The sequence below is a fragment of the Mesocricetus auratus genome, unplaced genomic scaffold (assembly GCF_017639785.1).
Source record: "Mesocricetus auratus isolate SY011 unplaced genomic scaffold, BCM_Maur_2.0 Super-Scaffold_100021, whole genome shotgun sequence".
Classification (NCBI taxonomy): domain Eukaryota; kingdom Metazoa; phylum Chordata; class Mammalia; order Rodentia; family Cricetidae; genus Mesocricetus; species Mesocricetus auratus.
In genome coordinates, this window is record NW_024429202.1 from 31,042,349 (window position 1) to 31,066,929 (window position 24,581).

Here is a 24,581-nt window from a genome sequence, read left to right on the forward strand (position 1 = left end):
GATCTTGAACGTCTGATCCTCTTGCCCCCATGCTCCAGGTGCTGGGATTATCCACATGCATGCACTGTATCCAGTTTATGCGGTGCTGGGGATCAACTCAGGGCTTTGTGTGTGCTGGGTAAACATTGCATCGCTGAACTACATTCTCAGCCCAACAGAGTATTTATTGGTAATGAAAAGCCACTGACAGCCTAACCCCTTTGTTTTTCTACTACTGAGTTAAATAGTGGATTGAGTAGCAGCTAAGCAGTAGGCTGATTTGAACATGAATAATAAAAGACCCAGAGTCAGATATTGGGGTTCAAGCTTCACACTGATTCACATCTCTACTGTGTTGAAGAGTGTTCCTCCAAAATTCATGTCAGAACAGCATCTGCGAATGTCGCTCTGTCTTAGTTACCTTTTCTACTGCTGTGATTAAAAAAAACAAAAACAAACAAACAAAACCACCACGACCAAAATCAACTTAGAAAGGACAGGGTTTATTTGGCTTACAGGTCACATTCCATCACTGAGGGAAGCGAAAGCGGGGACCTGGAGGCAGGAGCGGAAGCAGAAGCCATTCGGGGCGCTGCTTACTGGCTTGCTCCCCGTGGCTTGCTCAGCTAGGTTTCTTATATTCCCCAAGACCACCTGCCCAGCGGTGGTACCACCAACGGCAGATGAGGTTTCCCCACATCGACCATCAGTTGGCTTACCCACAGGACATTCTGATGTGGGCATTCTCCTTACTGATGTTCCCTCGTCTCAGATGACTGTAGCTTGTGTCATGTTTACAAGACAAACAGACAAGCAAACACAGATACACACAACCAACACAGCGGCCTTATCTAAGACACTGCTTTTGCAGGTGTAATCAGGTCAAAGGGAGTACTCTGCTAGAGCATACAGCAAGCAGAAGGCCACACACTAATGAGCAGGGGGTCGGAGACCTGCATGGAAGAGCCAGGGGACACGAGGGACAGCTAGAGGAGGCGAGGGAAATTCTCCCTGAAGTTCATGGGAGGCGTGGCTCTGCCACCGCCTTGACCTTCATCTTCTAGGACTGTGGGATGATACATTTCTAGTGTTTCCAGCCGGGAGTCTGCGGCCGTTGGTTAGGATCACACCAGAAAGCTATTTTAATGTCCTGCACAATCTAGTCATTTACCTCGTCATCTGGGTAGGATTATTCATTAAAGAACATTTACAACACTGTACATTTTTACCTATCCCAACTACCACATACTAGATACACAATTTCAATTAATTAAAATGAGTAGGTAAAGAATACAATGAGGTAAACATTGCAACATTTAAAACTGACCTTGTGTAAGAAACAAGGGCCAAATTGTTGGTACTAACGTCTTTGCCCCCATCTCAAACAAGAAACAACAGAGAAGCCGGGTAAATATTCCATATTATATGAATATATCACTACAGATCTCTAAAGAGGCAAAAGTCTTGATGTTCATTGATACGGACTTATTCAAACCTGCTCTAAATAAATAAAAAAACACGCACAATTATTAATTGGTAACAATCATTTCAAAAGCACAAAATCAGTTGCTAACATCTCAGCATAAATGGATGAGTTGTGAATATGCAGCTTTCCAACCTACTAACCAGTTTTTCCAAAGCTCAGTGGGAAGTAGTGTGTCAGGGTATAAGCTGTGTGAGCGGTAAGGCAGTCAAGGAAGAATCTGTACAAAGTAAAACACTACTAAAGTTACAGCAGTGCTGCAAACAATGGAGACCCCCACAACGGAGCGTGACAAAGCAAAGATCCAAGACACCTCGCTGCAAGCTCTATACTGATACCTCGCTGCAAGCCCCGTATTCTCCTGATACCTCGCTGCAAGCTTCGTATTCTCCTGACTCGGAGACCTCACAAAGACCTCACAGAATAGAATCCAAGAATATTAAAAAGACATTTCATCAAATCTCCTCCAAGAAGGCTGGGGGAAATTACTGAAATTCTTTTAAACTTATCCCCTGAAGTTTCCCACAGAAAACTGGCTGCACCATTACACAGCGTGCAGTTTCGCTCTACAGATTCACTCAAACACCACGGAGCATTCTGAGCTGGAAATGAATTATTTCTTGTGGGGAATGAGAGGGCATCATAACTTTATTTGTAAATCACCCTGGTCCTGAATTAGCAGTTAAGAGACAGAAGACTGGGCATGGTGCTAGATCTTTCAGAGGATGCAAGCCTACGTCTTCTCAGCCACAATTACAGGGTCAGCTCCAAGCCAGAGTGACTTTCCTGGTCTTATGCAAACCAAAGGCGAAAGCACACAGAATGAGGAATTCTCTACTTCTGGGTGGCATCCAGAGAGAATGAAAAACTATTTGAGTTTTCCCTGGCCTACAGCAAAATATAAGAAAAAAGTCCTTTTGGATTCTGGAGATATGGCAGGTTCCAAGTCCTTTAACAACAGCCTCACTCTTGTAGGAGCCTTGGCCATAAAAGCAGGGATGAGCAGCTTTGGGCCAGATGAAGCTGGCCTCATAATCAACCCCAGCTACTCAGCTTCCAAATTACACTGGACCAGTGACGTTATTTGTTCATGAGCATAACCATCAGGAATCAGGGTCTTAGGTAAGAAGTGGGTGGAGAGAACTGAGGACGACTGTGTACTGGGCACTTGGCCCGTGTGGAGGGAGTACTTTTGTTCCCAAATATTATGTCAGAAACTCAGAAGGAGACCATCAGGCAAAGTGTATGCTGCTGCAACCCGGTTTGAACAACAGAGAAAAGAACTCTAAATTCTAAGTTGGCTCAGACCAAAGAGCTTGCTCAAGTTTGTCATAGGGATAACAACAAATTGGGAGGCTTTTTACACACCCACACAGCTAACACAGGAGCTTTGGAGGTGTCTGCAATTCTGGAAACAGGGTTTTGCACATCTAGTGGGGTTTTCTTCTGTTGCCTGATGCTATTACAAATCGTCATCGTTAAAACTGAAGCCCATGGAGGCTGGAGAGATGGCTCAGTGGTCAAGAGCAGAGCACTGTCTGCTCTTCCAGAGGACCCAAGTTCGATTCCCAGCACCCATATGGCAGCTGACAACTGTCTGTAATTCCAGTTCCTGGGGATCTGTCTTCACTCCAGTGTACATAAAGTAAAGTTAAATAAATCATACAAAATAAAACAAAACTGAAACCCATTTAACAGAACCTGAGTATCACCTCCACCCTGACTAGAGTGCTTCCCCACATGACCCTAGGTAGTGGCCTCTCATTTGTAGAGAACCTAGACCAGTAAGCTTTTCTCTCAATGGCATTCACCATTCACTGGTTTGTAAATTAAGACCCAAGTACAATTCAGAGAGAATGCCCCCACCCTGGTTGAGTGCAATGGTGATGCTTTAACTTCATTATTTTTGTGCTCCTGAAATATTCTGACAACCAGATTTCCCTCGGAAGCCCTCAGCGAGCACCTGCCTACTCCTGTGCAATGTGTGGAGGTGTGGTGTGCGGCAGAGCGTGGGCAGGGCAATCCTCCTAACACAGCCCCCTTGTACTGAAACCTGAACACGGTTCCTCTTTGCATCACTGTGGCATGGCTTTCACACAAGAACTCTGCGGATGAGAACTCTCTAGAGAGGCAGTCAGAGTTAGGGCGAACTCAGAACTTCCCGGCTCTGAGTCCAAGGACTCAACCAGTTCTAACATCTTAAGAACTCAGAGGTGAGAGCAAAACCTTCCAAACACTAATTCAGCACAGACACTGGAGACGCAACGATCACACTGGCTGGATGCTTTCAGATGGAAATAGGAACAAGACAACTTCCCACGTTTTCCCAAAACAAAAAAGGAAAGAAAGAGAATAAGTCAAAATCTACTACTTTTCATGAGTAAATTCTAGTAAGGGATTTCTGCCACAGGAGTTACAGTTTTGCTTTACGTGGTCACATGATGTCACAAATGTCAAAGACAGTTGGATTGGTAATGCATGAAATTGCTTGCCCAAAGGGTGTAGCCTCTTTTAAGAAGGCATTGAAGTAAATGAGACCGGTGTTGTATTCTAAGACCCACAGTGAAGCTGAGTTTCAGTTACTGGAAAGAAGGATAAACTACATTACTGTTGTGATCATAAGGCCTTCCTAATACAACGCTTGATGAATTGATAAACTATCAACATTTTGTATCATAAAATGTGCTTCTAAACTAAAATCCCACACCTTGAATGAAGGAAGCAGAACTTGTCACTGGGATTTGCTCAGCAGGGTCTTGTCTGTAAGAATGCTCACCTTAACAGACTCAGCAGCCCGCTGTCTGGACCAGCTGCTCAGGACAGCAGCAATGTCTGGGTATTCCAATCCAGATTCCCAACATGCACTGGAGGTCAGGAATTACACCTGTCATTATTGGATGGAAAATGCCCAGCTGAATACACGTAAGACTTTCTTTAAAAAACAAGTGTGGCTATGTGTTTGACAACCCAATGCACATACAGTTTTAACTCATTTTTGATTACTCGTTTGGAGTGCTTATAAATATATAGTCTCAAAATAATCGCTATTCTCAGTCTTTTCTACACGCAAGATACATATTGTATTTTTATGTTCATTTAATTACAACATGCAATTTACAACACCTGGAATTATAGCAGGACATGAAACACAAACACAGCTCTGTCCAGTAATTATGACTTCTTGGGTAAGGACTGGACAATGATTCAATTCTTTAATTTTGCAAACAAGTTCACTGCAACACACAGAGCCTAAGTCCATTTTTTTGGCTTGATTGTATCCTAATAGGTTTGTTTCCACTTGCAAACACCATTCTCACTTACTGCCTAGCCACTGGCACACAAGTTTTCCATCTATCATGTCAAGATACTGATGAGGAATGTAATCACTTTCGACACCTACGTCACATGTCAACTATGTGAGTGTCCCATGCTGGTAGTGATCTGGACGCTTGAAGCATCTGCTTGCAAGAGGTTTTTCTCATGGGGTTCCCCACTGTACCTTCCCCTGGAACTTCAGGCTAATCTTCAACGGTGTCAGAGTCCAGCAGGCAGACTTTTAATGTGTGAGAAAATTGGTATTTGGCAACTGTCCCATTTATCACCTTACTGACAAGCATTTGACAAAGAGCAGTGAGGGGGATAGGCATTTGTCCCTGCCTGGAACTCATAAAAACACAGGGACTTCCAGCAACCTTAATGTGGAGAAAAATCAATTATCTCTCTCTGCGTTGTTAGCCAGCTCCTGGCGGCTATTCATCTTACGTGTAATGATGACCAATATTCGTCGAATGGCAAGCAGACGCTCTTTCAAGGAGGCCATGCCGAGGATGGCCAGCTGAGCCTTGCGTTCCAAGGGCAACACCGCCAGAATCCACCAGGACCACGCCGGGCCACTGGAATTGCTCTGTGAAATACATGAGGGGGTGAACAGAATTAATGCCTATAACAAAGGCTGTTCCCTAATTTAGCTTTTTGTTTAACCAACAAGTATGGGTAAGAATGTCGCCCTTCTGTTGTAGGGATAGTCACAATTCACTAGGCCCTTAAGAAGCAGAGTTCCTGTTGAAGTGATTTGCACTCACAAAGGTGAAGGAAACGACCCGGATGGAAGGATGGACTTGCTAAGAGAAACTGGTTCCACAGGGAAACTCCATGAATTATCTGTCTCTGTTCCCCCAAGTGTCCAGACAACGACGTACATCCATCAGAAAGAAAGATCATAAATATTACCTCCAGGTACCAATGTTGTATGCCATTGCTTTTGAAGTTTCAAGTTGACTAGCTAAAGTGTAATGCTATCAAGTATTATAATGTTACAAAGGTCAAAAGTATTTGGACAAGTTTGAGCGCCAAGGGAAAGTCAAACTTAAAGCCAGTGAGGCAAAGTATGTGTAACATACATATGCACATGTCATTTACATGTGATAACTACCATGAATTCATACATATAGATACTACATGTAACTTTTGTTAGGAACGTGTGCATGCGCATGTTACCCTTTATTTCAAGTAATCAAATGAGCATTCTGGATTGAATTTTAAGCAAACGCTGATTCTCAACTGTTTTCTGTTCTTCCTGGTGCTGGGATGGAGACCTTTAAGTCTAAGCTTGTCTGTTTACAAGGTCTGGATTCTCCTCTACCCCCTTCAAATAGGTACTAGCGGGAGCCGAGGAAAATGGACCCCGGCGGCTATGGCTTTCGAGTTGGATAAGTTCACTGGAGGATTAGAAATAACCCATTAATCAACGCTCAAAAGCACACCTCAAGTCACTGCCAAGAAGACGCTGCCTGTCCTTCAGAGGTAACCTATAACCCAGATGCCGGAGAAACACTGTGGGACTCGAACTCTCCCCTTCCCTTATCCCACAAGATGGGGAAAATAGACTGCATGTTCAGTGAGAAGCATCCTCCCTTAACCAAAATCCTTGTCATCGGCAGAATAACGGTCTCCAAAGATCTCAGTGTCTGATTCCTAAGGCCTGTGACTCTGCCACTGTGAGTGGAAACCGAGGCCTTTGAAGACGTGACCAAGTTACTATAGTGGGAAGATTATCCTGGCGGACCACATGGATCCTCCCAGGACTGTGGCCTGGGGGAGATGTGACCCAGAAGGACTAGAACCGGAGTACTGCTAGCTTAGCAATGCTAAGGAAGGCCAGTGTCTCAGAGGCCAACTATGCCGGAAGCAGTCTCTACTATAACCACCAGAGGGCGACATGCACTGCCATTGCAATGCCAAGCCTGGCGAACCGCCCGAGGGCTTCTGACACAAACAACTGTAATAATACACAGGTATGGCTGCAGCCACCATGTTGGTGACAACGTGTCACAGCAGTGTTGGGAAGCAAGTCCACACACCAATTAGAGATTCATTGGAACTGACTAGTCTAACTACTTTCCTTTTGAATCTGAGGTGCAGTACCGTGGGAAAAAGGAGTGGTAAGGAGGAGATGGCCAGGAAGAAGGTAATTTTGGAATCTAAAGCAGGGCCGCCTAAACTTTCTCCACGCATGACATTTTTAAACGAAGAATATTTTTACAATTCTAGGCACAGAGGTACCCTGTGTCTACTAATGCAGAAAATTTACATAGAGATTTTACTAATAAATAATAAATACATCTATCTTTCATATACACGTAATTGTGTCATCTATTAAAGATAAGTAAATTCAACACTAGATATATGTGTTGCTTATTTTTACATACAAAAAAATAAATCTTGGCCATACTGCAGGACATCATTGATGTTTTTCAGAACCAGATTGATAGTCTGAATTTACACAGAATGTTGAGAGTGCCAATTTCATATAAATACAGCGTGCTTAGGGTCATTTCAGAAAAATGCTGGGGATACTGTCCTAATCCCAAGCCAAATTTTATTGGTTTTCTTTTTCAATGAAATTCAACCTAGCCACTGTCCTAGTTATCGTCACCTGTTGCACTGACCCAGCCTGGAGTCGTCTGAGGGAATCTCGGTTGAGGAATTACCCAAGTCAGACTGGACAGTCTCTGAAGCATTGTCTTGGATTGTGAATTGATGTAGCTGGGCCCAGCCCACTGTAGGTGGTTATCTATCCCTAAGCAGGCGGCCTGAGTTGGATAAGAAATCAGCTGAGCACGAGCGCAGGTCAGAAGCCAATGAGCAGTGCCCCTCCATGGTTCTGCTTAGTCCCTGCCTGAATTCCTGGTTTCTCTCGGTGACAGATCGTGACCTAGAAGTGTAAGCCAAATAAACCCTTCCCTCCAAAGTTCCTTTCAGACGGAGTACTTCAAAAAGCAATGGAAAAGAAACTAGAACAGCAACTCAAACGATTTTTAAGTAGGGCATCCTAAGACTATAATCCAAAGACACACTGATGTCATAGAGGCTGGGAATGACGGGAGGAAAGCACGGAGTCTTTGTTTCCCGCGAATGAAACCGTGACGCTGCTGTAAAAGCAGCCACTTACACACACAGGGAGAACCCACTGCAATGCACAACACTCGCAAGTCTTGACTCGAGTTAACATGGTTCAGGCAGCCGCTGGCACTTGTGGCATGGCAGAATGTACTCTGTGTGCTCAGAACCAGACTGCTGTCAAGTCCACGGCAAGGCACAAACAGATGCTGCCAGAAGCACTTCAGATTCACTCTGCACTTAGCTTGGAATTAACTGTTTATCACTGCACACTCAGAAACCTTTACTGCTGGTAATTTTTTCCTAACCCTCACATTTAGTCATGCGATCCCCATATGGAGTTGCAATCTATGTTTAAGAAAGTTGTATTTAAAGCACTCGTCTGAGTTGGAGAAACAGCATTGGGGCTGAGGGTGAAAGCCAGATGCACACAAGAGACAGAAACGGGTGGGGAAAGACAAAGGAGTTCACTTTACAGTAAACACGCTGAGAACTGATCCCTCCCCGCTACATACAGGATTTCTGCAATCCAGAGCGCACCTATGTACGGCTGGAGGAACTGTATACTCCACCACAATTCTAAGCCTGAGCAGCTCTGCCATTAAATGGTAAGCACTGGTGCTGAGATAAACTCCACAAACTCTCCCATTCGTTTCCTGAAGGGCAAGCTGCAACAAGAACTACTGGCAGTCAGTAAGGAACACTGGCTTCCAAGGTCATGACGACTGTGGGTGGGGTTTTCTCTTGAGGCAGCCAGCATCTCGCTTGGTGTGTGCAAGGCAGAGATGCGAAACATGACGCTTTGGAGCCAATGGAATGATTTTTGTTTGAGGCGGTCTTCATGCAGGGCTAGAACACATTAATTTATTCACTCCGTGACACAAGCACAGGCTGTCACATTCTCTTCTTTGAGCAGCTAGCACACGGGCCGGCTCATGATCACGGTGACATACCGTGCTGTGCTGCTGGATTTCCCACCAGAATGATGACCTCAGCACAGCACCGAGGGACAAGCAGCATCATGAGAGAAGGGAGGAAAGCCTACCTGTGGCTCAGGTTCCCTGTCTGGCATTGACCCGAAATGGCTTAGGATTTGTTTTTTCATGTGATCCTGGAGAGAAGCAAACCAGGAAACGGCCTGCTGGTACACCGACTCGTGGAGGGCAGCAAGTTCTTCATACTCCGCGCCTTCCACCTGGCCAGAGAAGAGAGACGGGCATTTTAGTCGTCCATGCAGGCCTCCGTACATCGGCGACCTCTGACCGCCAAGTGGACTTGTGACATTTACTCCTTCACTAATTCCACAAAGTGACACGTTTACTGCATAAATGTGCTTTTTAATATATCTGAGATCTACCAATTGTACCCTGATTTTTCTCTTAAGACTCTAATGTGAGCACATATTCAATGTGGTAAATAATTTTCCATGGGTACAGATTACATATTTGGCATATCACAAGTTATTGAGCTATATATGTAAGATACATTTTGAATATCCTGACATTTTGTTTTTAAAATAAATATGTGTGTAAAGGAACCAGCATGATAACTCAGTGAGTAAGAATATGCAACACCAAGCCCGACGACCTCAGTTTGATCCTCAGAACCCTCCTGGTAAGAAGGAAAATGTAGACTCCTGAAAGTTGTGTGTGCATATACACACACTACTTAACAAATAAGTACATACCAATAATTATAAACAAGAGAGTGTTTTGTTAGGTACTGTTTTCTCTGGATAGTTTCCCAGAAGCAGAGCAAGGAGTCAGAGTTGGTATTTTACAAACTGTTTTCCTAAAACCAAGTCACACTCCAGGAGCAGCACTCCAGGAGCTCCCCAGGAGCACTCCAGGAGCAGCACAACAACCACCATGCTAGTTACTACCACCATGCTAGTTACTACCACCATGCTAGTTACTACCTGGCCAGGCTGCCTTGTGCCCTGCCTGGCTTCTGGTACTCCTCACTGTTTAGCTAATCATTTAGCAATCTCAGCCCTGTATAGGATGGACTAACACAGCAGGAGGAACAGGGGACTAGCGTTGGGTGTGTCTAAATTCATTGCTGGCTCTCAAGAGTATGTTGTCAGCCAGGATCACAGCCCTGTAAAGCAGAACAAACCATCCAGGTATTTCCTGGATAGAAACTCCAGCAGCTACAAAACCCACAGAAATTGTAACAACAGAGAAAACTGCCATAGTGTTGACTTACGCAGATGAACATTCACATGCAAGAGGGATTTTCTTTAAAATTACCTCATTAGTTGCTTTTTAAAGCCGGTTTTAAAGTAAATCCATACACAATTAGGAATAAGGTGCCATCAACAGCAATACCAATAATGCTTCATCAGACCTGTTGTCAATCCTGTAGAAGGAGCTGAGAACCTTCACATTGGACCAGTCTTTGTAGCCAGCCCCATGGTCCCCAGGCCTTGGAGTTGGGCTCCATGGAGTCCCTTTGAGCTTTGAGACTCTAAGGGTCATTAGCTGCCAGAAGCAGCAGCTATGAGAGGACAGAACCAGTGCTCTGGGTGTGATCCTACTTAAACGAACACGTGTCTATGTCTCTAGTATGACGTCTTGTGTGATGTGAGAGGGTACATACTTTAATGTCCACATTTCAGATTTCCACCAAACATTTAAAAGAGGGATACAATCATTCAAAGTATTTCCCCCTAAGTACTTTTAATTTTGTTATAACTTATAGACAAAAGCCCCACCACCGTCACAGATCTTGTTAGGCTCAAGGAATTTTGTCAACTATACAAGGCAGTGTAACCATCACACTACCACCCTAAACCAGACAGAGAACATTGTCTCCCCAGAAAGATTCCCCAACCCCTATCCCAGTAAGGTACAAAGTCCACTCTGCAATTCTGACCTCTGTCTCCAGGCCATGCTTTTCCTGTTCCTGGGAGTGTACAAGAGACAAATTTTGCCTGCTGTCTATGTACAGTGAATATGCAAGGTGCATCCTCATGTGTTTGGCTCCCTCTTCAGTCTGTCTGTAAATTCACCCATATTGTTAGAGCACCATTTGGTTATCTTCTGCTGTTCATAAGCCTCCACTGTATGAGGAATCGGAATAGCTTATCTATCTGCCCGAGGGGCGTCTAGACCACTTCCACTTTTAGCTACTGATGAGATGTATGGAGACCCTGCACATCCTTATGAGGACCTGTTCAAAACTCTTTGTTTATTTGTCAAAGTATGTGTACTGATGTTTCTGTGAGGGGAAAAATAATTCTCAAAGGGCGAGAGGTTTTTACACTAGTTTTGGAAGGCACTTTAAGCACGACTGCTTCATATTATACCTCATTCTGAACCATACCAAGAATCACTGCTTGTGACTCAAATGCTAGCCATCCCCACAGTTTTAGTATTCCCCCTCCAAAGTCTATATTTTATATGTGTGGCTGTTTTGCCTACATGCATGTCTGTGCATTTCAGGGGAGGCTAGAAGAGGGCATCCAATTTCTTTGAACCCGAGATACAGGTGGTTATGCGTCACCATGTGGGTGCTGGGAATTGAACCTAGGTCCTCTGGAAGAGAAGCCAGTGCTCTTAGCCACTGAGCCATCTCTCCAGCAAACTCCCACCAAGTCTTAATAAATAATATTGTATTGAAATTGACCAGTCTAGCACGGTCATTTACCTATGGTCTACTGCTGTTTTTAAACCCTAGGAATAGGAACTAGTAGTTGCAGGAGAGACCACATGACTTGCAGGGTCTATGGGAATTGAGTCAGGTTATCTCCCACAGGTACCTAAGTCCGTATAAAATGATGTACTGTTTGCATAAAGGCCACACATACCCATCCCCCTTAGATTTAGAGTCACCTATAGATTGCTTGACCTAATAGAAACAGTTGAAACAGTTGTTACACTCTGTTGTTTTTGAGACAGTGTCAAACTGTGTTGCCCAGGCTGGCCTTACACATGGGCTCAATCACGCCTTCTTCCTCAGGCCAGAGAATCTACGACTACAGATGAATGCTCCAAGTAGCTCTACTCTGTCGTTTAGGGAATCTTGACAAGGCAAACATGTCTACCCATTTTCTTTAGAGACATAACTTATGTTTGTAATGCTTTCAATGCACCATCAACTGGCTCTGTGAAGAAACCAGAGACAAACTGTCGCCTGGCCTATATAGGAAAAGTGTACTAGTCTCCAGGCTAGACTTTCAAACAAGAGAGTACAAGTCCATGTTCCCTAAGGGTGGTAAAGGTATTTTACTTTAGGAGATTTCTCTAACAGCTCTAACTCAAGTAGAAATACACAGTCCATGGGCTGGATTAAGAAGAAAATAACACGGTAAGCACAATGGAGAGGAAAACAAAGATGAGTGATGCTGATGAGACCCCAGTAAAGTGATCCCCACCTTCTCATCTTCCAGGTACTCGATGTCTGCTGTGTTGTAGCCATCCCTGTGGCGATGGTTCAGAACTCTGAAGCGGCTAATCCCGACTGCATCCACAACGGAGCTTCCATCGGGAAAAGTCCTGACATCCTTTATCTCCAGCATGCAGCCGTACTCTGAAATCCTGAAAGGACCAGTGGGGAAAGAGACAATTGTGTTTAAAATTCAGATGCCTTCATTTCCAGACTGAACAAAGGATATCTCTACATCAGGCCAGCAAGATCCTTGTCCCATGTAATAATGCCTCCTGTTGAATACTGCCTATACTGGAGATGGTGGCTGGGTTGGCAGAGGTCTCGGGCCTTAGCATCAAACGAGCTAGAGCTCTAGAGGGACCTGAGAAATGGGAAGAGACCAAAGCTTAAAAGTGAAGCTTTAGCTCCTTGGCCAGGCCATGTTGGGGGTCCAGTAAGCACAAGGCCATGAATTCTTACGTCACAGATCACTTCCATGTCTAGTTGAATCTTTCCCTTCCATGTTATCTAACAGAACAATCTCATCGCCGCCTGTGGCATGCCCGGGTAAGCACCCTGGAGATGTACAGTGCTTTCCTAGCTGTCGGCAAACAACCTCCGAGGGTCATCTGCTCTCTCATGTCTCCTCAGCTACAGAGCTCATCCCACCCAGTGGCATCTTATCGTGCCTGTGGACAAGAACCCGAGTGGGGCAAAGCCCTCTTGCCTGCAGCTCCCAGCAGACGCAGTCGCATGCTGTTCCACAGAGGGCCATCAGTAGCTGAACTCAAACACACCGCTATCCCTCTGGCTTCCCTTCACGCCCTGTGCTAGAGGGACTTGAGTGTCTCTGCTCTCTGATGCACTTGAGAAGCATGGTTCATTCATTATCCATCTGATTCATTCTTCTTTTTGCTCTCCCCTGTTCTCTCTCTTGGTATAACGGCTGTAGCTTTTGCCACCCTGCTGATGAGCCAAACTAACCCTGGCGTGCTACTGTGCATACTCAAGTGTCTTATACTAAAAAAAAATCTTTGTCTGCTCCTAACTGTGAAAGTGATCCCTAATATTTCCTTTTAATTTTTTTTACATTTCCTGATTTATGGTTTCCACAAGAGGAATCTGTTAAAAAATATACATAATAACATAAAGAAGGGAAGAGACTTTTGTTGTCCTATTTAGACTGTCCTCTGCCTGCTACTTTGATTGGCAGCTGTCACTGGTGGTTTCTCTCTTTCATGCAATTATATATACATTTGGAGCTCATATGTGAGCAGATCTGTTCTGGTCTCCATGTCCTGTTTCACAGCTCTGCTAACTATGGCTTGTGATTCTGGTATTAGGAGAAACGTCCTTTCTGGCCACTTGATTGATTCAAAACTATCTAGTCTCGGTCCTTTTTCCTGTCACATTGATTCTAAAATGGACAAACAAAATCCTTTTGGGACATGAATGGAATGAATTAGTTGGACAGAAATGGCCTTTCTATGGCGTTGAGTCTTACCATCCATTAATGTCCTTTCAGTTACAGCCTCATGGCTGCGAATCAATAAAGTTCTAGGGTTTTCTTTATACACGGGTATTCTCTTTAAAAGATGATTTATCCCTGGGTATTCACGGTAGAACTTATTGAGTGGCCCTTAAAATGCATTGTCCTCTTCTTCCTGGACACATGGACACACCACACTTCCCACCCTCCTTTCCAGCATAAGGGAGGTGGCTTTTTTTTTTTAACCTCCCAGAATCTTCTACGAGTACATGTACCACCACCCGGTATTGGATATGACATCATCATGACCATGACCATGCAGCACCAACGAAGCCTCTCTTAGGACAGGGAGGCAATCAAAGTCTCCAGTGCAAGCCCCGACAGCCTGCTGCTTTGAGCACCCTCTCCAGACAACTGAGGTGAAGCAGCAAGAAGTGACACCGGGTGGCACAGTTCGCAGAAAACTGAAACATTTACGGTTGTGGGTACTGAGAAAAGCTTCACGGATAATGCGACCATGTTCGGAAACCACAGAGGCTGAACCAGAGCTGTCTGCAGATAGACAGCTGGGCAAGCAGAGCGTGGCATGGAGGGAAGCATGAGCTTCCAAGACTCCGGACAGCAAATGCAATAGTTGAACAAAAGGAGCAAAGCCGGGGAAGGACGGGTGTTATTTGGGCTAGCCTTGAGCTTGTCTCTTCTGAGAAGTAATGGGAACTAGCAATGATTTCGAAGCATCACCCTTAGTTGTTCTTCAGGAAAGGGAAGAAGTCTGAACGTAACTGGGACCCGCGAGACGCCGTTTCTTACCCTGCGTTCTCGGCAGACAGGCACATGCCAAACCGCTTGGTGCCGGTTTCCATGCATCTTCTTATCATGAGGCGATAGCGGGGCTCAAAGACATGGAGAGGGCAGGGAACCGTAGGGAAGGCCATGGCACACACAAAGATGGGCACGTCTCTGGTCAGGCTGCGGAGCAAGGGGAGGTGTTAACTTAGACACGCGAGCTGTTCACAACAGAAGCGAGCGGCTGTTACAACAGCCAGAGTTGCCAACGACGCACAGTCTGAGCCTGACTCAGCCCCAAGTGGGTGAGGACGGCCAAGGATCCTGGCACGAGAAAGGTCTCCACTCAGGTGGTTTGTAGCCAAGTCTGTCATATTTAATGATGAGAGAGGGCATCCTGAGTTATGTCACTGTACTTGTCAAAGCTGCAGCTCTGAACTACACTTAAAAACACTGCACACAGCAGACAGAGGCATCAAGTTTTAATAAAAAGTGGAGGAGTGGCCAGGTCCATATGGAAACACAAACTTGAACGAGCTGAAGAGGGCAATCCCGATGAGTCACAATCCTGTTTCCTGTTCTGGTTTTTGTCTTTCCATTTAGAAAGTTATTCAGTCACAGAAAGCAAATATACAATTTCAAAAACGTATTTTGAAATATTCCTTATAATTACCTACAATTATGTGCCCACAAGTATTTTGCAACCAACTTTTTTCTATTTAAAGACCCAAAAATTCTGTTATAAATGAAAATGTAAGGTAAATTTTGTGTCCACAAAGATTTTCCTCAACATTCTGCACAAAGGACCAACTTCTCGTGACATAATCACTCACTTTGATAGTTCTGACATTTCTTCATCATGAGTCCTCTTCCTAGCAGACAGCTCTTCCGGTAAGTATTGGAATATCAATTCTTCAGTCAGGACAGTTACATTAAAATTTCTGGTTGCCAACAACTATAACAAGAAAAGATATGTTAAATGATACCAAACGGTAACTGATCCCGAAGGACAATGCTTAGCACGAGTCTAGCCTGCGGGATCTGTTGTGTGCTTGAGAGAAAGGGGTTGGTGGGCGTTTGTTGTGTGGGTGACTAGTGCTCCCTGGAGAAGTCCTTGTCCTTAAGGGACTTATATTTAGCAAACTTCCAGGATGTTTTGTTTTTCTCTTTTGGAAAAGCTTTTTTTTTTTGGTTAGCACCCAGAGAGATGAGTATTACTGTGACATGTTCATGCTTCTTCACCCAGCCCTCGTGAGACAGCAGGAAAAGTGTGAGCAAAAGACTCGTATCACAGATGGCCACAGAGGCAAGCTTTTGTTTTCATGAGCATACAGAGGCATCTTCAGGTCCCTGGATCTCAGGTGCATTAGAGAGCAGGGGAGGTGTGCCTGTCAGCAGGAGATGATAATAGCGTGGGCGAGTCCACAGAGGCGCTCCCCAATGAACCGCTACGCACACTCAGAACGTGCCTAAGGCATAACCCAACACGGATGGATAATCATCCTGAGACACCTGAAAAGTTCACAAATTCACAATGTGGCTGCAATTTAATAACGCAAGTGTGTCATGCAACATAACAAGGCTAGTGTGTTTGCATGTTGTTTAGGAAGGTTTTAATGGTGGTGACATATTTTAATATGTTTTGGCAAAGAATTCAAAAGTTATAATTGCTTTAAATCTTATTTTATTTCATTTTAACAACCTCTCGTGCCGTGTCAGACTTTTTAAAAAGCTAATGTACCCTTAAAGAGCATGTCTCAGGAGCGTGTCTCAGTGTGTGCTAGAGGGGGAGAAAGGGAAGGAGAAAACCACGTTCTAGAAACTGCATGTGGCTTATCTATGGGGATAATTAAAACAAAGGCTACCAGTCTCAACTTGAGGAGGTGAAAGAAGCCCTTACCCCTACAAGAGGCTAAAGAATTCGCCTCATGGAAAGTGAGTGATAGCAACGGGGCCGGCACACAGCCCCGCAATGCTAGTCACCCGTCTTGTCTGCACGCTCAGTATCAACGGACTCCAGAGTTTCCGTCTGAGATAAATACCAGCAGACAGCTTCCCTACATACCCTAAATTGTACTGGATTTGGTTTCAGACCAAAGACAGTACACAACTGATGACTGGGAGGGCATACCAGAGATCTGGCAGCAGTGTGGAACAACCCAGACACACTCTAACTTTACCAGAATGCATCGGACTGTTTGGAGTGAATATACACTCCAAATACATACCCTGCTAGTTCTTTCAATCTAACTCAATGATTTACACTTGAAAATTACTTTAACACTTGGCTACTTCTGCATCTAATGCTTCCTTATATGTCTTGGTTGATGAAAGAGGTGGGAAATTACCCATATTAGATTTTAAAAATCTGATTTTTAACAAGTAGGAGAGAAGCATGAAGTGTCTACCAAAGTTCCAGAAGAGGGGCCTTTTCATTTCACAAGCCACTTACCTCCGAAAGCTTGTCTTTGCACAGTGGACAGAAATGTCAAAGTTCCAGAAGAGGGGCCTTTTCATTTCACAAGCCACTTACCTCCGAAAGCTTATCTTTGCACAGTGGACAGTGTGGAGCATGGTCAAGGCAGCGCTCAAGGCATTTTAGGCAAAATGTATGTCCGCAGGGTGTAGTGACAGGTTCGAAGAGCAACCTAGAAAGATGATGGGTTTTCACCAGGATATATCCAGAAGAGACTTAAAAAAAAAAAAAGCAAAACCAAACTACCTATTTAAAGGATGCCCCCAGATCCACTCCTCTTTTATATCTTCTTTAAATTCTTGGAAAATAAATAAATTATTACTGATATATATTATGCTGGCTAAGTTTATGTTAATTTGACACAGACTACAGTCATCTGAGAAGAGGGAGCCCCAGTTGAGAAAACACCTCCATAAGACTGGGCTGTAAGCAAGCCTGTAGAGAATTTTCTTAATTATTGATTGATGCTGGAGGACCCAGGCCATTATATAAAAAATCAGGCTGAGCAAGCCCTGGGGCGCAAGCCAGTAAGCATCCTCCTCCAGGGCCTCTGCATCAGCTCCTGCCTTCAGGTTCCTGCCCTGTTTTAGTTCCTGTCCTTACTTCCTTCACTGATGGACGATGGATGTAGAAGTTGTAAGCCAAATAAAACCTTTCCTCCCCAAATCGTCTTTGGTATAGCATTTTATCATAATAATGGTAACTCATAGTAAGACACATATACATAAACACACACAAACTACACACACACACACACACACACACACACACCTAAGATGTCTTAGGTGTGTGTGTGTGTGTTCACTAACAGTACCTTGCATGTGGTTATAGAATTCAGAAACATTTGCTTACCTCATGCACAGAGCACACTCAAAGTCAGTCACGTCAATCATGAACTCTGGCTCTTCCAGAGAGTTCACGTTCCCCTGAGGTGAGGAATCTGTATCTGAAAAAGTTTTCAAATGTTGTAACTAACATCCAAATTTATGAGAAACACCATACGATGAATTCATTTTTTTCTGGGTAAAATGCTTCAACATCAATGTTAACAAATGTTGCTGAAAAAAAATTCTTGTCAAGTTAGTATAAATTAAGGAAAAATAAATTCCATCCAGGTGTTCTCTTTTTCACTACAAAACCCCTGCAAAATTAACTGTAGAAAACAAGCTGGTGTATGCATTTCTTTATGGATTTTACTGTATAAAAATGTCTTTAAAATTCATTTGAGTGCTAATACTCTATCCCTCTTGATTTCAAAATATCGTGGCAGGAAACAGCTTGCTGACCTTTCTTGGGGACTTTTTCAGGGGTGTTTCTGTCACACTCGTCTTGTGTGTCACTTGGGAGCTGTCTCTTTAAAGTGCTGCTTGGTGCCGCTGGGATGACACTTTCCAAAGCCCTTTTGTCCTCTTCACAGTGCAGGCCCAGAATAAAGTATAAAACCGAAGAACTGGCATCCCTGAATACATCAGACTTCTCAGACGGATTCTGTTTCAGAAGGAAAAAAAATAACCCTGCACATCCAAGAACCATAGGATACAAGGGAGAAACAAAACAACGCAAAGCAACATGCAGTGGCCTTCTTAGAAATCTTGGCAAAGGGGCTGTGGAGGCCACGCGCTGTGTAAAGTGCTCGCTGTGCAAGTGTGAGCCTTGGGTTAGGGTTCAGTGTCTGCTTGTAAAAGCTGAGTATGGCAGAGCCGGGCAAGTCTGCAACTTCAGTGTGAGGGGAGACAGCCAGGCCAGCTGAAACAGCGAGCTCCAAGGTCAGCGAGAGATCTCATTTCAAACGTTAAGTGAAAACAACAGAAGACAACATCTAGGGGTTACCCATAGTCTCCACACATACAAAATAGATCTCTGAGGGAAAAAAAGAAAGAGGGCCTGTGCTCTTGAGCCTGATTGACTTTTTCTCTCAGGCAACCAGAAATGCTTTACACTTCTCATGTAAAACACAGGATAATTTCTTTCTGAGAAGACCAATCTTCGTATCTATAGCATATACATCAATGCATACATCATAAATCAGATGTTCAGCTCTGTCTCTGCTTCTTTTCTTTTCTCCAAGACAAAAACAGTATGAGGTCTCCTGATGTTCTGGAGATGTTCCAGAATGTGTGGAGGCGTTTGGAGGGGCTCCAGAGTTCCCATCTGTGATGTTCCATGAGTTCCACTGACTTTTAACTAGTGTTTACATTTAGCCCATGAGATCTATGATGCCCAAGGAACTGCCAAATAGAAAGCAACCCAATGGCAGACACATGCAATTCACACCTCCGAACTGCCTGTATTAGCATTGCTGCCTTCTTCCAGAGGGTGCTGGGGATTCATCTGGTCATCACAATGGGCCTCTGGTTCGCTTTGGGTAGAAGCTGTTGAATTTTGATGCTCATTTTCTGAAGCTGGAAAGAACACCTCACATATTACCTATTTTTCAAGAAAAGAAAACACATTGTGAAATCCTCTGAGTGGTGTGTGTGGGGGGGTCTCTAACATATTTTAAAGGTTCAGAGTCAACACAAGCCAAACAGGCCCTCAAAAATGGAAAAGAATAACTGCTATATCCCAACTGCCAATCTTTGAAAATACAAACATTTTGAAACTATACACAGCGTGCTAAGAACTGTACACTTGAGCCCCTTTCCATCTGTCTTACCAATGGTAAAATACGGGAGTGCACCCGGAGGAGGAGGGGACCCCAGACGCCCCTTCCTATGCAGAAAAACTGTGTCTCCATGGCCTTGTGCTGAACTTGGCCTCACATGTCAATTTTTCATCACAACTGAGGTATGGGTACATTACCTCATCAGACATTCAGCTGCTGTGTATCTATATCAGATGAGGTGCATATGATTACTGTGTTGTTAATCACACTACCGTGGACATTTGAAATTGCATGTGTGGCGCTTACAGGCAAGGGCTCCCGGCATGACACAAAGTCGCATGTCATACCTGAAGGAGGAAGCTGTCTATGAGAATGCATACCTTCTGTGTTTCTTTCTTTGCTGAGTTACATTCAGGATTTAAAGCAAGGCAGTAGATAAATTCCTTTAACACTTCTTTACTTCTTCCCAATCCAGAAAGAATCTGAGCTTTTATATGGTGCCCCTGGATTTGCCCAAAGACAAAGAATGGGTTTTAAAATACAGCAAGATTATATACATCTGGCAACAATAAACCCTGGAAAGTGTGTTAGAACGGTTTGCTGTAACTTCAGATTAGGTGGATATGTGTACATGGTAACTCTGTCTTGAAACAGTTCTCAAGACAAGCTTTGCTGTTTAATAAATACATCTACAATCAGAATTCACTTATCACTGTAACTGAGATTTGTGCCCAAAAAAGTTCTGAAGGACATGCTAAGAAAGAAATGGAATCTATCAACATAGTTTTGTTTATGTGATTTATGAAATTCATATAATTTACAAAAACTCTTGACTAGCTAAGAAATTACGTGTATATTTATCGTTAACTTTAAAGCAATCTTGAACAAAAGATCAAAGCCAGACATACATGTGACTTAATCTGAATTCAAAATATATTACAGATTACAACAGCAAAACAATTATAATTTCTATATACTAACCGATACCATTTGTTTAAATGTGTGTATGCCACAGGTATAGGTGACCTTAGAGGTCAGAAGAAGGTGTTGGGACTAAAGAGGTGTGTAGGAGGAAAACAATGCCACCATTAACCATGTGACTTACTAGAGGCGCACACAGATGAGATAATAAAAGAGCAGTTTACCACACCGCTAACCACACCCACTTTAGGCATGACTAAAGACGAGACATATACATATGTAGGCGGTGAACTACATCACTAGCCAGGCCCACTTTTAGGCATGGCTAGGGGGTGTTACGGGGGAAGGCATAAAAGACTGCACAACAGAAGTCTTGGTCTCTTTTTCTGGCTTTCGGCTTCCAGTTCGGCAGCGGGGAAAACTACTCGGCTCATCTGGGTTACTTGTTTGGTATCTTGTGAGTAATTTCTACAATAAATACTTAGTTTTACTTTCAGTGAGTGTGCCGTTTATCGTTACAGCATCATTTGGTACATCAGAGGTGGTGTATCTTTTTTATGTTTCTTTGATATTCTCAAGTCTGTCTTAGTGAAGTACTACCCAAATTCCTTAACCACTTAGCCAACTGTGTGGATTGTTACTGAATTGGTAAGATCATTCTGTATATGTTGAGTACAACTCCTCCTTAACACACAGTCTTACCTGTTCCTTGTTTGTGTTTAGTTTTTCATCTCTGCACCAGTATCTTTTGAAGTTTGGTGAAGACCTACTCACCAAATTCTTGCATTTGTTATGTGTACTTTCTGGTCCCATTCTTTGGCCACTGATCTTACATTTATTTCCTTTCTTTTATTCACCTTGGTTTTATTTACATTTTATTTTATTTCTGTGTCTGTGTGTGGCTGTCTGAGTGTATAGGCCATATGTGTGCAGGTTTCTGCTGAGGCCAGAGGAGGATGTTGGATGCCCTTGAGCTAGAACTGAATTCAGTTGTGAGCCACCCACCATGGCCAAACTCAAGTCTTCTGGAAGAGTAGCAAGCATTCCTAACCACTGAACTTGTTTTTAATTTCCTTTTCTCCGTCAGTATCATAAGATAGAAGCTAGATTTGAGGCCTTTGTCCTTTAACAAGAGATAATAATAATACAAATTTCTCTCTAAAAATGGCATAATTACATCTAAGAAATTAAATGTACACTGTATTTTGTCATTAGTTTTAAATGATCACTCATTTGGGACCTTTGACCTTTACTAGGAGATGAAAATAACATAAATTTCCCTCTAAGAATGACTTTAACTACCTCTAAGAAATTAAATGTATAATATTTTTATCATTAGTTTTAAATATTTGATAGTTCCCTTTGGATCTTTTCTCTGTCCAAAGGATTAAGAAATAGGTTGCATGTATAGAGGACTTTCTATATTTTTAATCACTGTTGTTGACTTCTATTTTTGGTTGTTTTGTGAGAACATTCACTTGAAGATTTCAATATTTGGAATCTTGATACTGTTTTAGGTACACCGGATCTAACATGCATTAAAAAGATATGTATGCTATAGTTAAGTGCATTGTTCTACAACTGCCAATTAGGGTGAGATGAAGTCTCCTTTTATGTCTCTAAAGTTTCTACTGATACTACCCTTTGGGATTAATATGGCCATTTAAGTTCTGCATACTTTGTTTTCATAATACATTTTTACAGCCATTTATATATGCTCACATCTTCATAATTAAAGTGAAGGTCTTTTATTGAGAGCCTTGCTTTGCAGGCATGCTGATGTTTTCTCTTCCCACTTTGAATATGCAGTTACTGTGTTGACTGGCCTCTTTGATGTCTCATGAGATGTTAACCGTCCATCTTTTTTTTTGGGGGGGGTTTACAAGACAGGGTTTCTCTGTAGTGTTTTGGATGCTGTTGGTCCAGCCCAGCCTCGAACTCACAGAGATCCGCCTGCCTCTACCTCCCGAATGCTGGGATTAAAGCCATGCATCTTTCTATTTCCCTGTACACCATGTTTTCTTGCTACTTTCAAGACTTCCTTAACCACTCTGGCTTAAAGAGTAGATTGATTGTAGTTTGAGTTTATTTTGCATGGTTTCTTATTCATCCCATGCATCTGAAGTTAATCTTTCCCACTGTGGTAATATGAATGTAACTGGCCCCCATAAGTTCAGGGAGTGACCCTACCAGGAGGTGTGGCTTTCTTGGAGTGGGTATGGCCTTGTTGGAGGAAGTGTGTCACTGTGAGGGTAGGCTCTGTAGTCTCATATATGCTCAAGCTACACCCAGTATCTCAGACCACTTCCTGTTGCCTGTATGATCAACACTGTAGCTCCTTCTCCACTCTCTGTTTCTTCTCCAGCACCCTGTCTGCCTGCATGCCACCATGTCTCACCATGATAATGGACTAAACCTTTGAAACTCTGCAGCAATAGAAACACTAAGACACCCACTAAATTCGAAAGTCATTATCTTTTCCATTTTTTTCTCTCTCCATTCTTCTCTCTTCCCCTCCTGTGGTTCCCCCTCTCTGTTCTGTTACTTGGATTGGGTTTCACTTCCTCCGTGACTTCCCTATGCACCACCTTCTATGCAGAATGTGCTATTTGCCTCTTCATCACCTGTTGGTCTCAGGACTCATAACTGTCATTTTGCGGTCAGTTTCCCTGTTGGGTTTGTTTGTTATTACTCAAAAGTTACCAAATTTTTCTTCAATTCGTTGGATCTAATTTCATGTAACTTTTGAACTTCTTTATACAGGATGGACATGTCTAACCCAAAACTCTGAAACTGGAAGTGTCCCAAAATGCAAAACATTTTCAACATTGGCCTGATGTCACATGTAGAAAGGTCCAAATCATAAAACTATGTCTCATGCACAAAATTTTAAAGATATTGTATTAAGCAGTATAGAATTTAAATTACTTTTGTAAATTGTATATGAAGCATAAAGTGTGTGTTTATGGCTGAGTCTCCTCCTTGAGCAATATCATTGTATATATGAAACTATTCTCAAAATATGAAAGTATTCAAAACCCCCAATTTATCTGTAGCCAGACATTTTGAGACTCTGTTGATTGTATAATATTCAGCTAGATATAATATGTACCAAGAGTAAAGGAAATTACTGTTTAAATATTATCTAAATCCTAGATTAACTTGGTCTTTTAAACTGATTTAGTATGAAGTAAATGCTAAATTTAGACTACTGTAAAATAGAGGAAATGTAACCTGCGGGTGCCTAATCCCAATCGTGTTAACATGATTAAAAGTACCATGACCTAGGGCTGGGAAGATGTCTTAGTGTGGCAAAGCGCTGGCTGCACATGCATGAGGACTGGGCTTCTGATTTGAGTCACCCATGTGAAAACAGCAGGGAGGGTGACATACTGAGAGGGGGAGACAGGAGGATCCTAGGGGTTCCTGGCCACTCAGCCTAATGAGTGAGCCTCAGGCTCAGTGAGAGACCCTGAATCAAAATGTAAGGTGGAGAAGCAACTGAGGAAGACATCCTCATGCTATCCTCTAGCCTCTACATGTAACTACACAGGTGAGTGCAAGGGCACACGCAGACATGCATCCGTCTTGTATGCATATCCGAAGAAGACATCCTCATGTTAACCTCTGGCCTCTACATGTAACTACACAGGTGAGTGCAAGGGCACACGCAGACATGCATCCGTCTTGTATGCATATCCCACCACACACACACACACACACACACACACACACACACACACGAGTCACACCCACATACATGAACACACACTCTCACACACAGCCACACACATGCTTGCACGCACACAAACACACACACACACACCACACCCTAACCCTAATCAAAGAGATCCTCTCCAAAGCCAGTGAACAAGCATAACTCACCTTAGTCAGGAGAGGCTCCCTTTGACAGACTGCATCCGCATCCCGCAGGGCTTGCTCATAGTTCTTCATGGTTAGATATAACTCTGCTCGCAGAAGCAGGAGCAAGCTATCATCGGGGGCTGAAAAACAGGAGAGATGCAAATGACTGCATTTAAAGACACATTGTTTGCTGTCGTTAAAATATTCA

The 24,581-nt window shown here is 43.3% G+C and overlaps 1 protein-coding gene across 1 annotated transcript in view; it reads right to left on the minus strand.

Moving 5' to 3' along the window:
• Window positions 1–4,523: 4,523 nt before the first annotated feature.
• Window positions 4,524–24,581, minus strand: part of Lonrf2 (LON peptidase N-terminal domain and ring finger 2) — a 29,707-nt gene continuing 9,649 nt past the window's right edge. Inside the window, exons 2-12 of the mRNA XM_040729342.1 lie at window positions 24,395–24,513; window positions 19,969–20,091; window positions 19,258–19,410; window positions 18,270–18,471; window positions 17,836–17,929; window positions 17,041–17,155; window positions 15,341–15,462; window positions 14,532–14,690; window positions 12,240–12,402; window positions 8,907–9,056; window positions 4,524–5,366 (exon numbers count right to left, since the gene is read on the minus strand). Coding sequence (XP_040585276.1) covers window positions 5,172–5,366; window positions 8,907–9,056; window positions 12,240–12,402; window positions 14,532–14,690; window positions 15,341–15,462; window positions 17,041–17,155; window positions 17,836–17,929; window positions 18,270–18,471; window positions 19,258–19,410; window positions 19,969–20,091; window positions 24,395–24,513 — 1,595 coding nt within the window. The 3' untranslated portion in view covers window positions 4,524–5,171. The remainder of the gene's footprint in view (window positions 5,367–8,906; window positions 9,057–12,239; window positions 12,403–14,531; window positions 14,691–15,340; window positions 15,463–17,040; window positions 17,156–17,835; window positions 17,930–18,269; window positions 18,472–19,257; window positions 19,411–19,968; window positions 20,092–24,394; window positions 24,514–24,581) is intronic.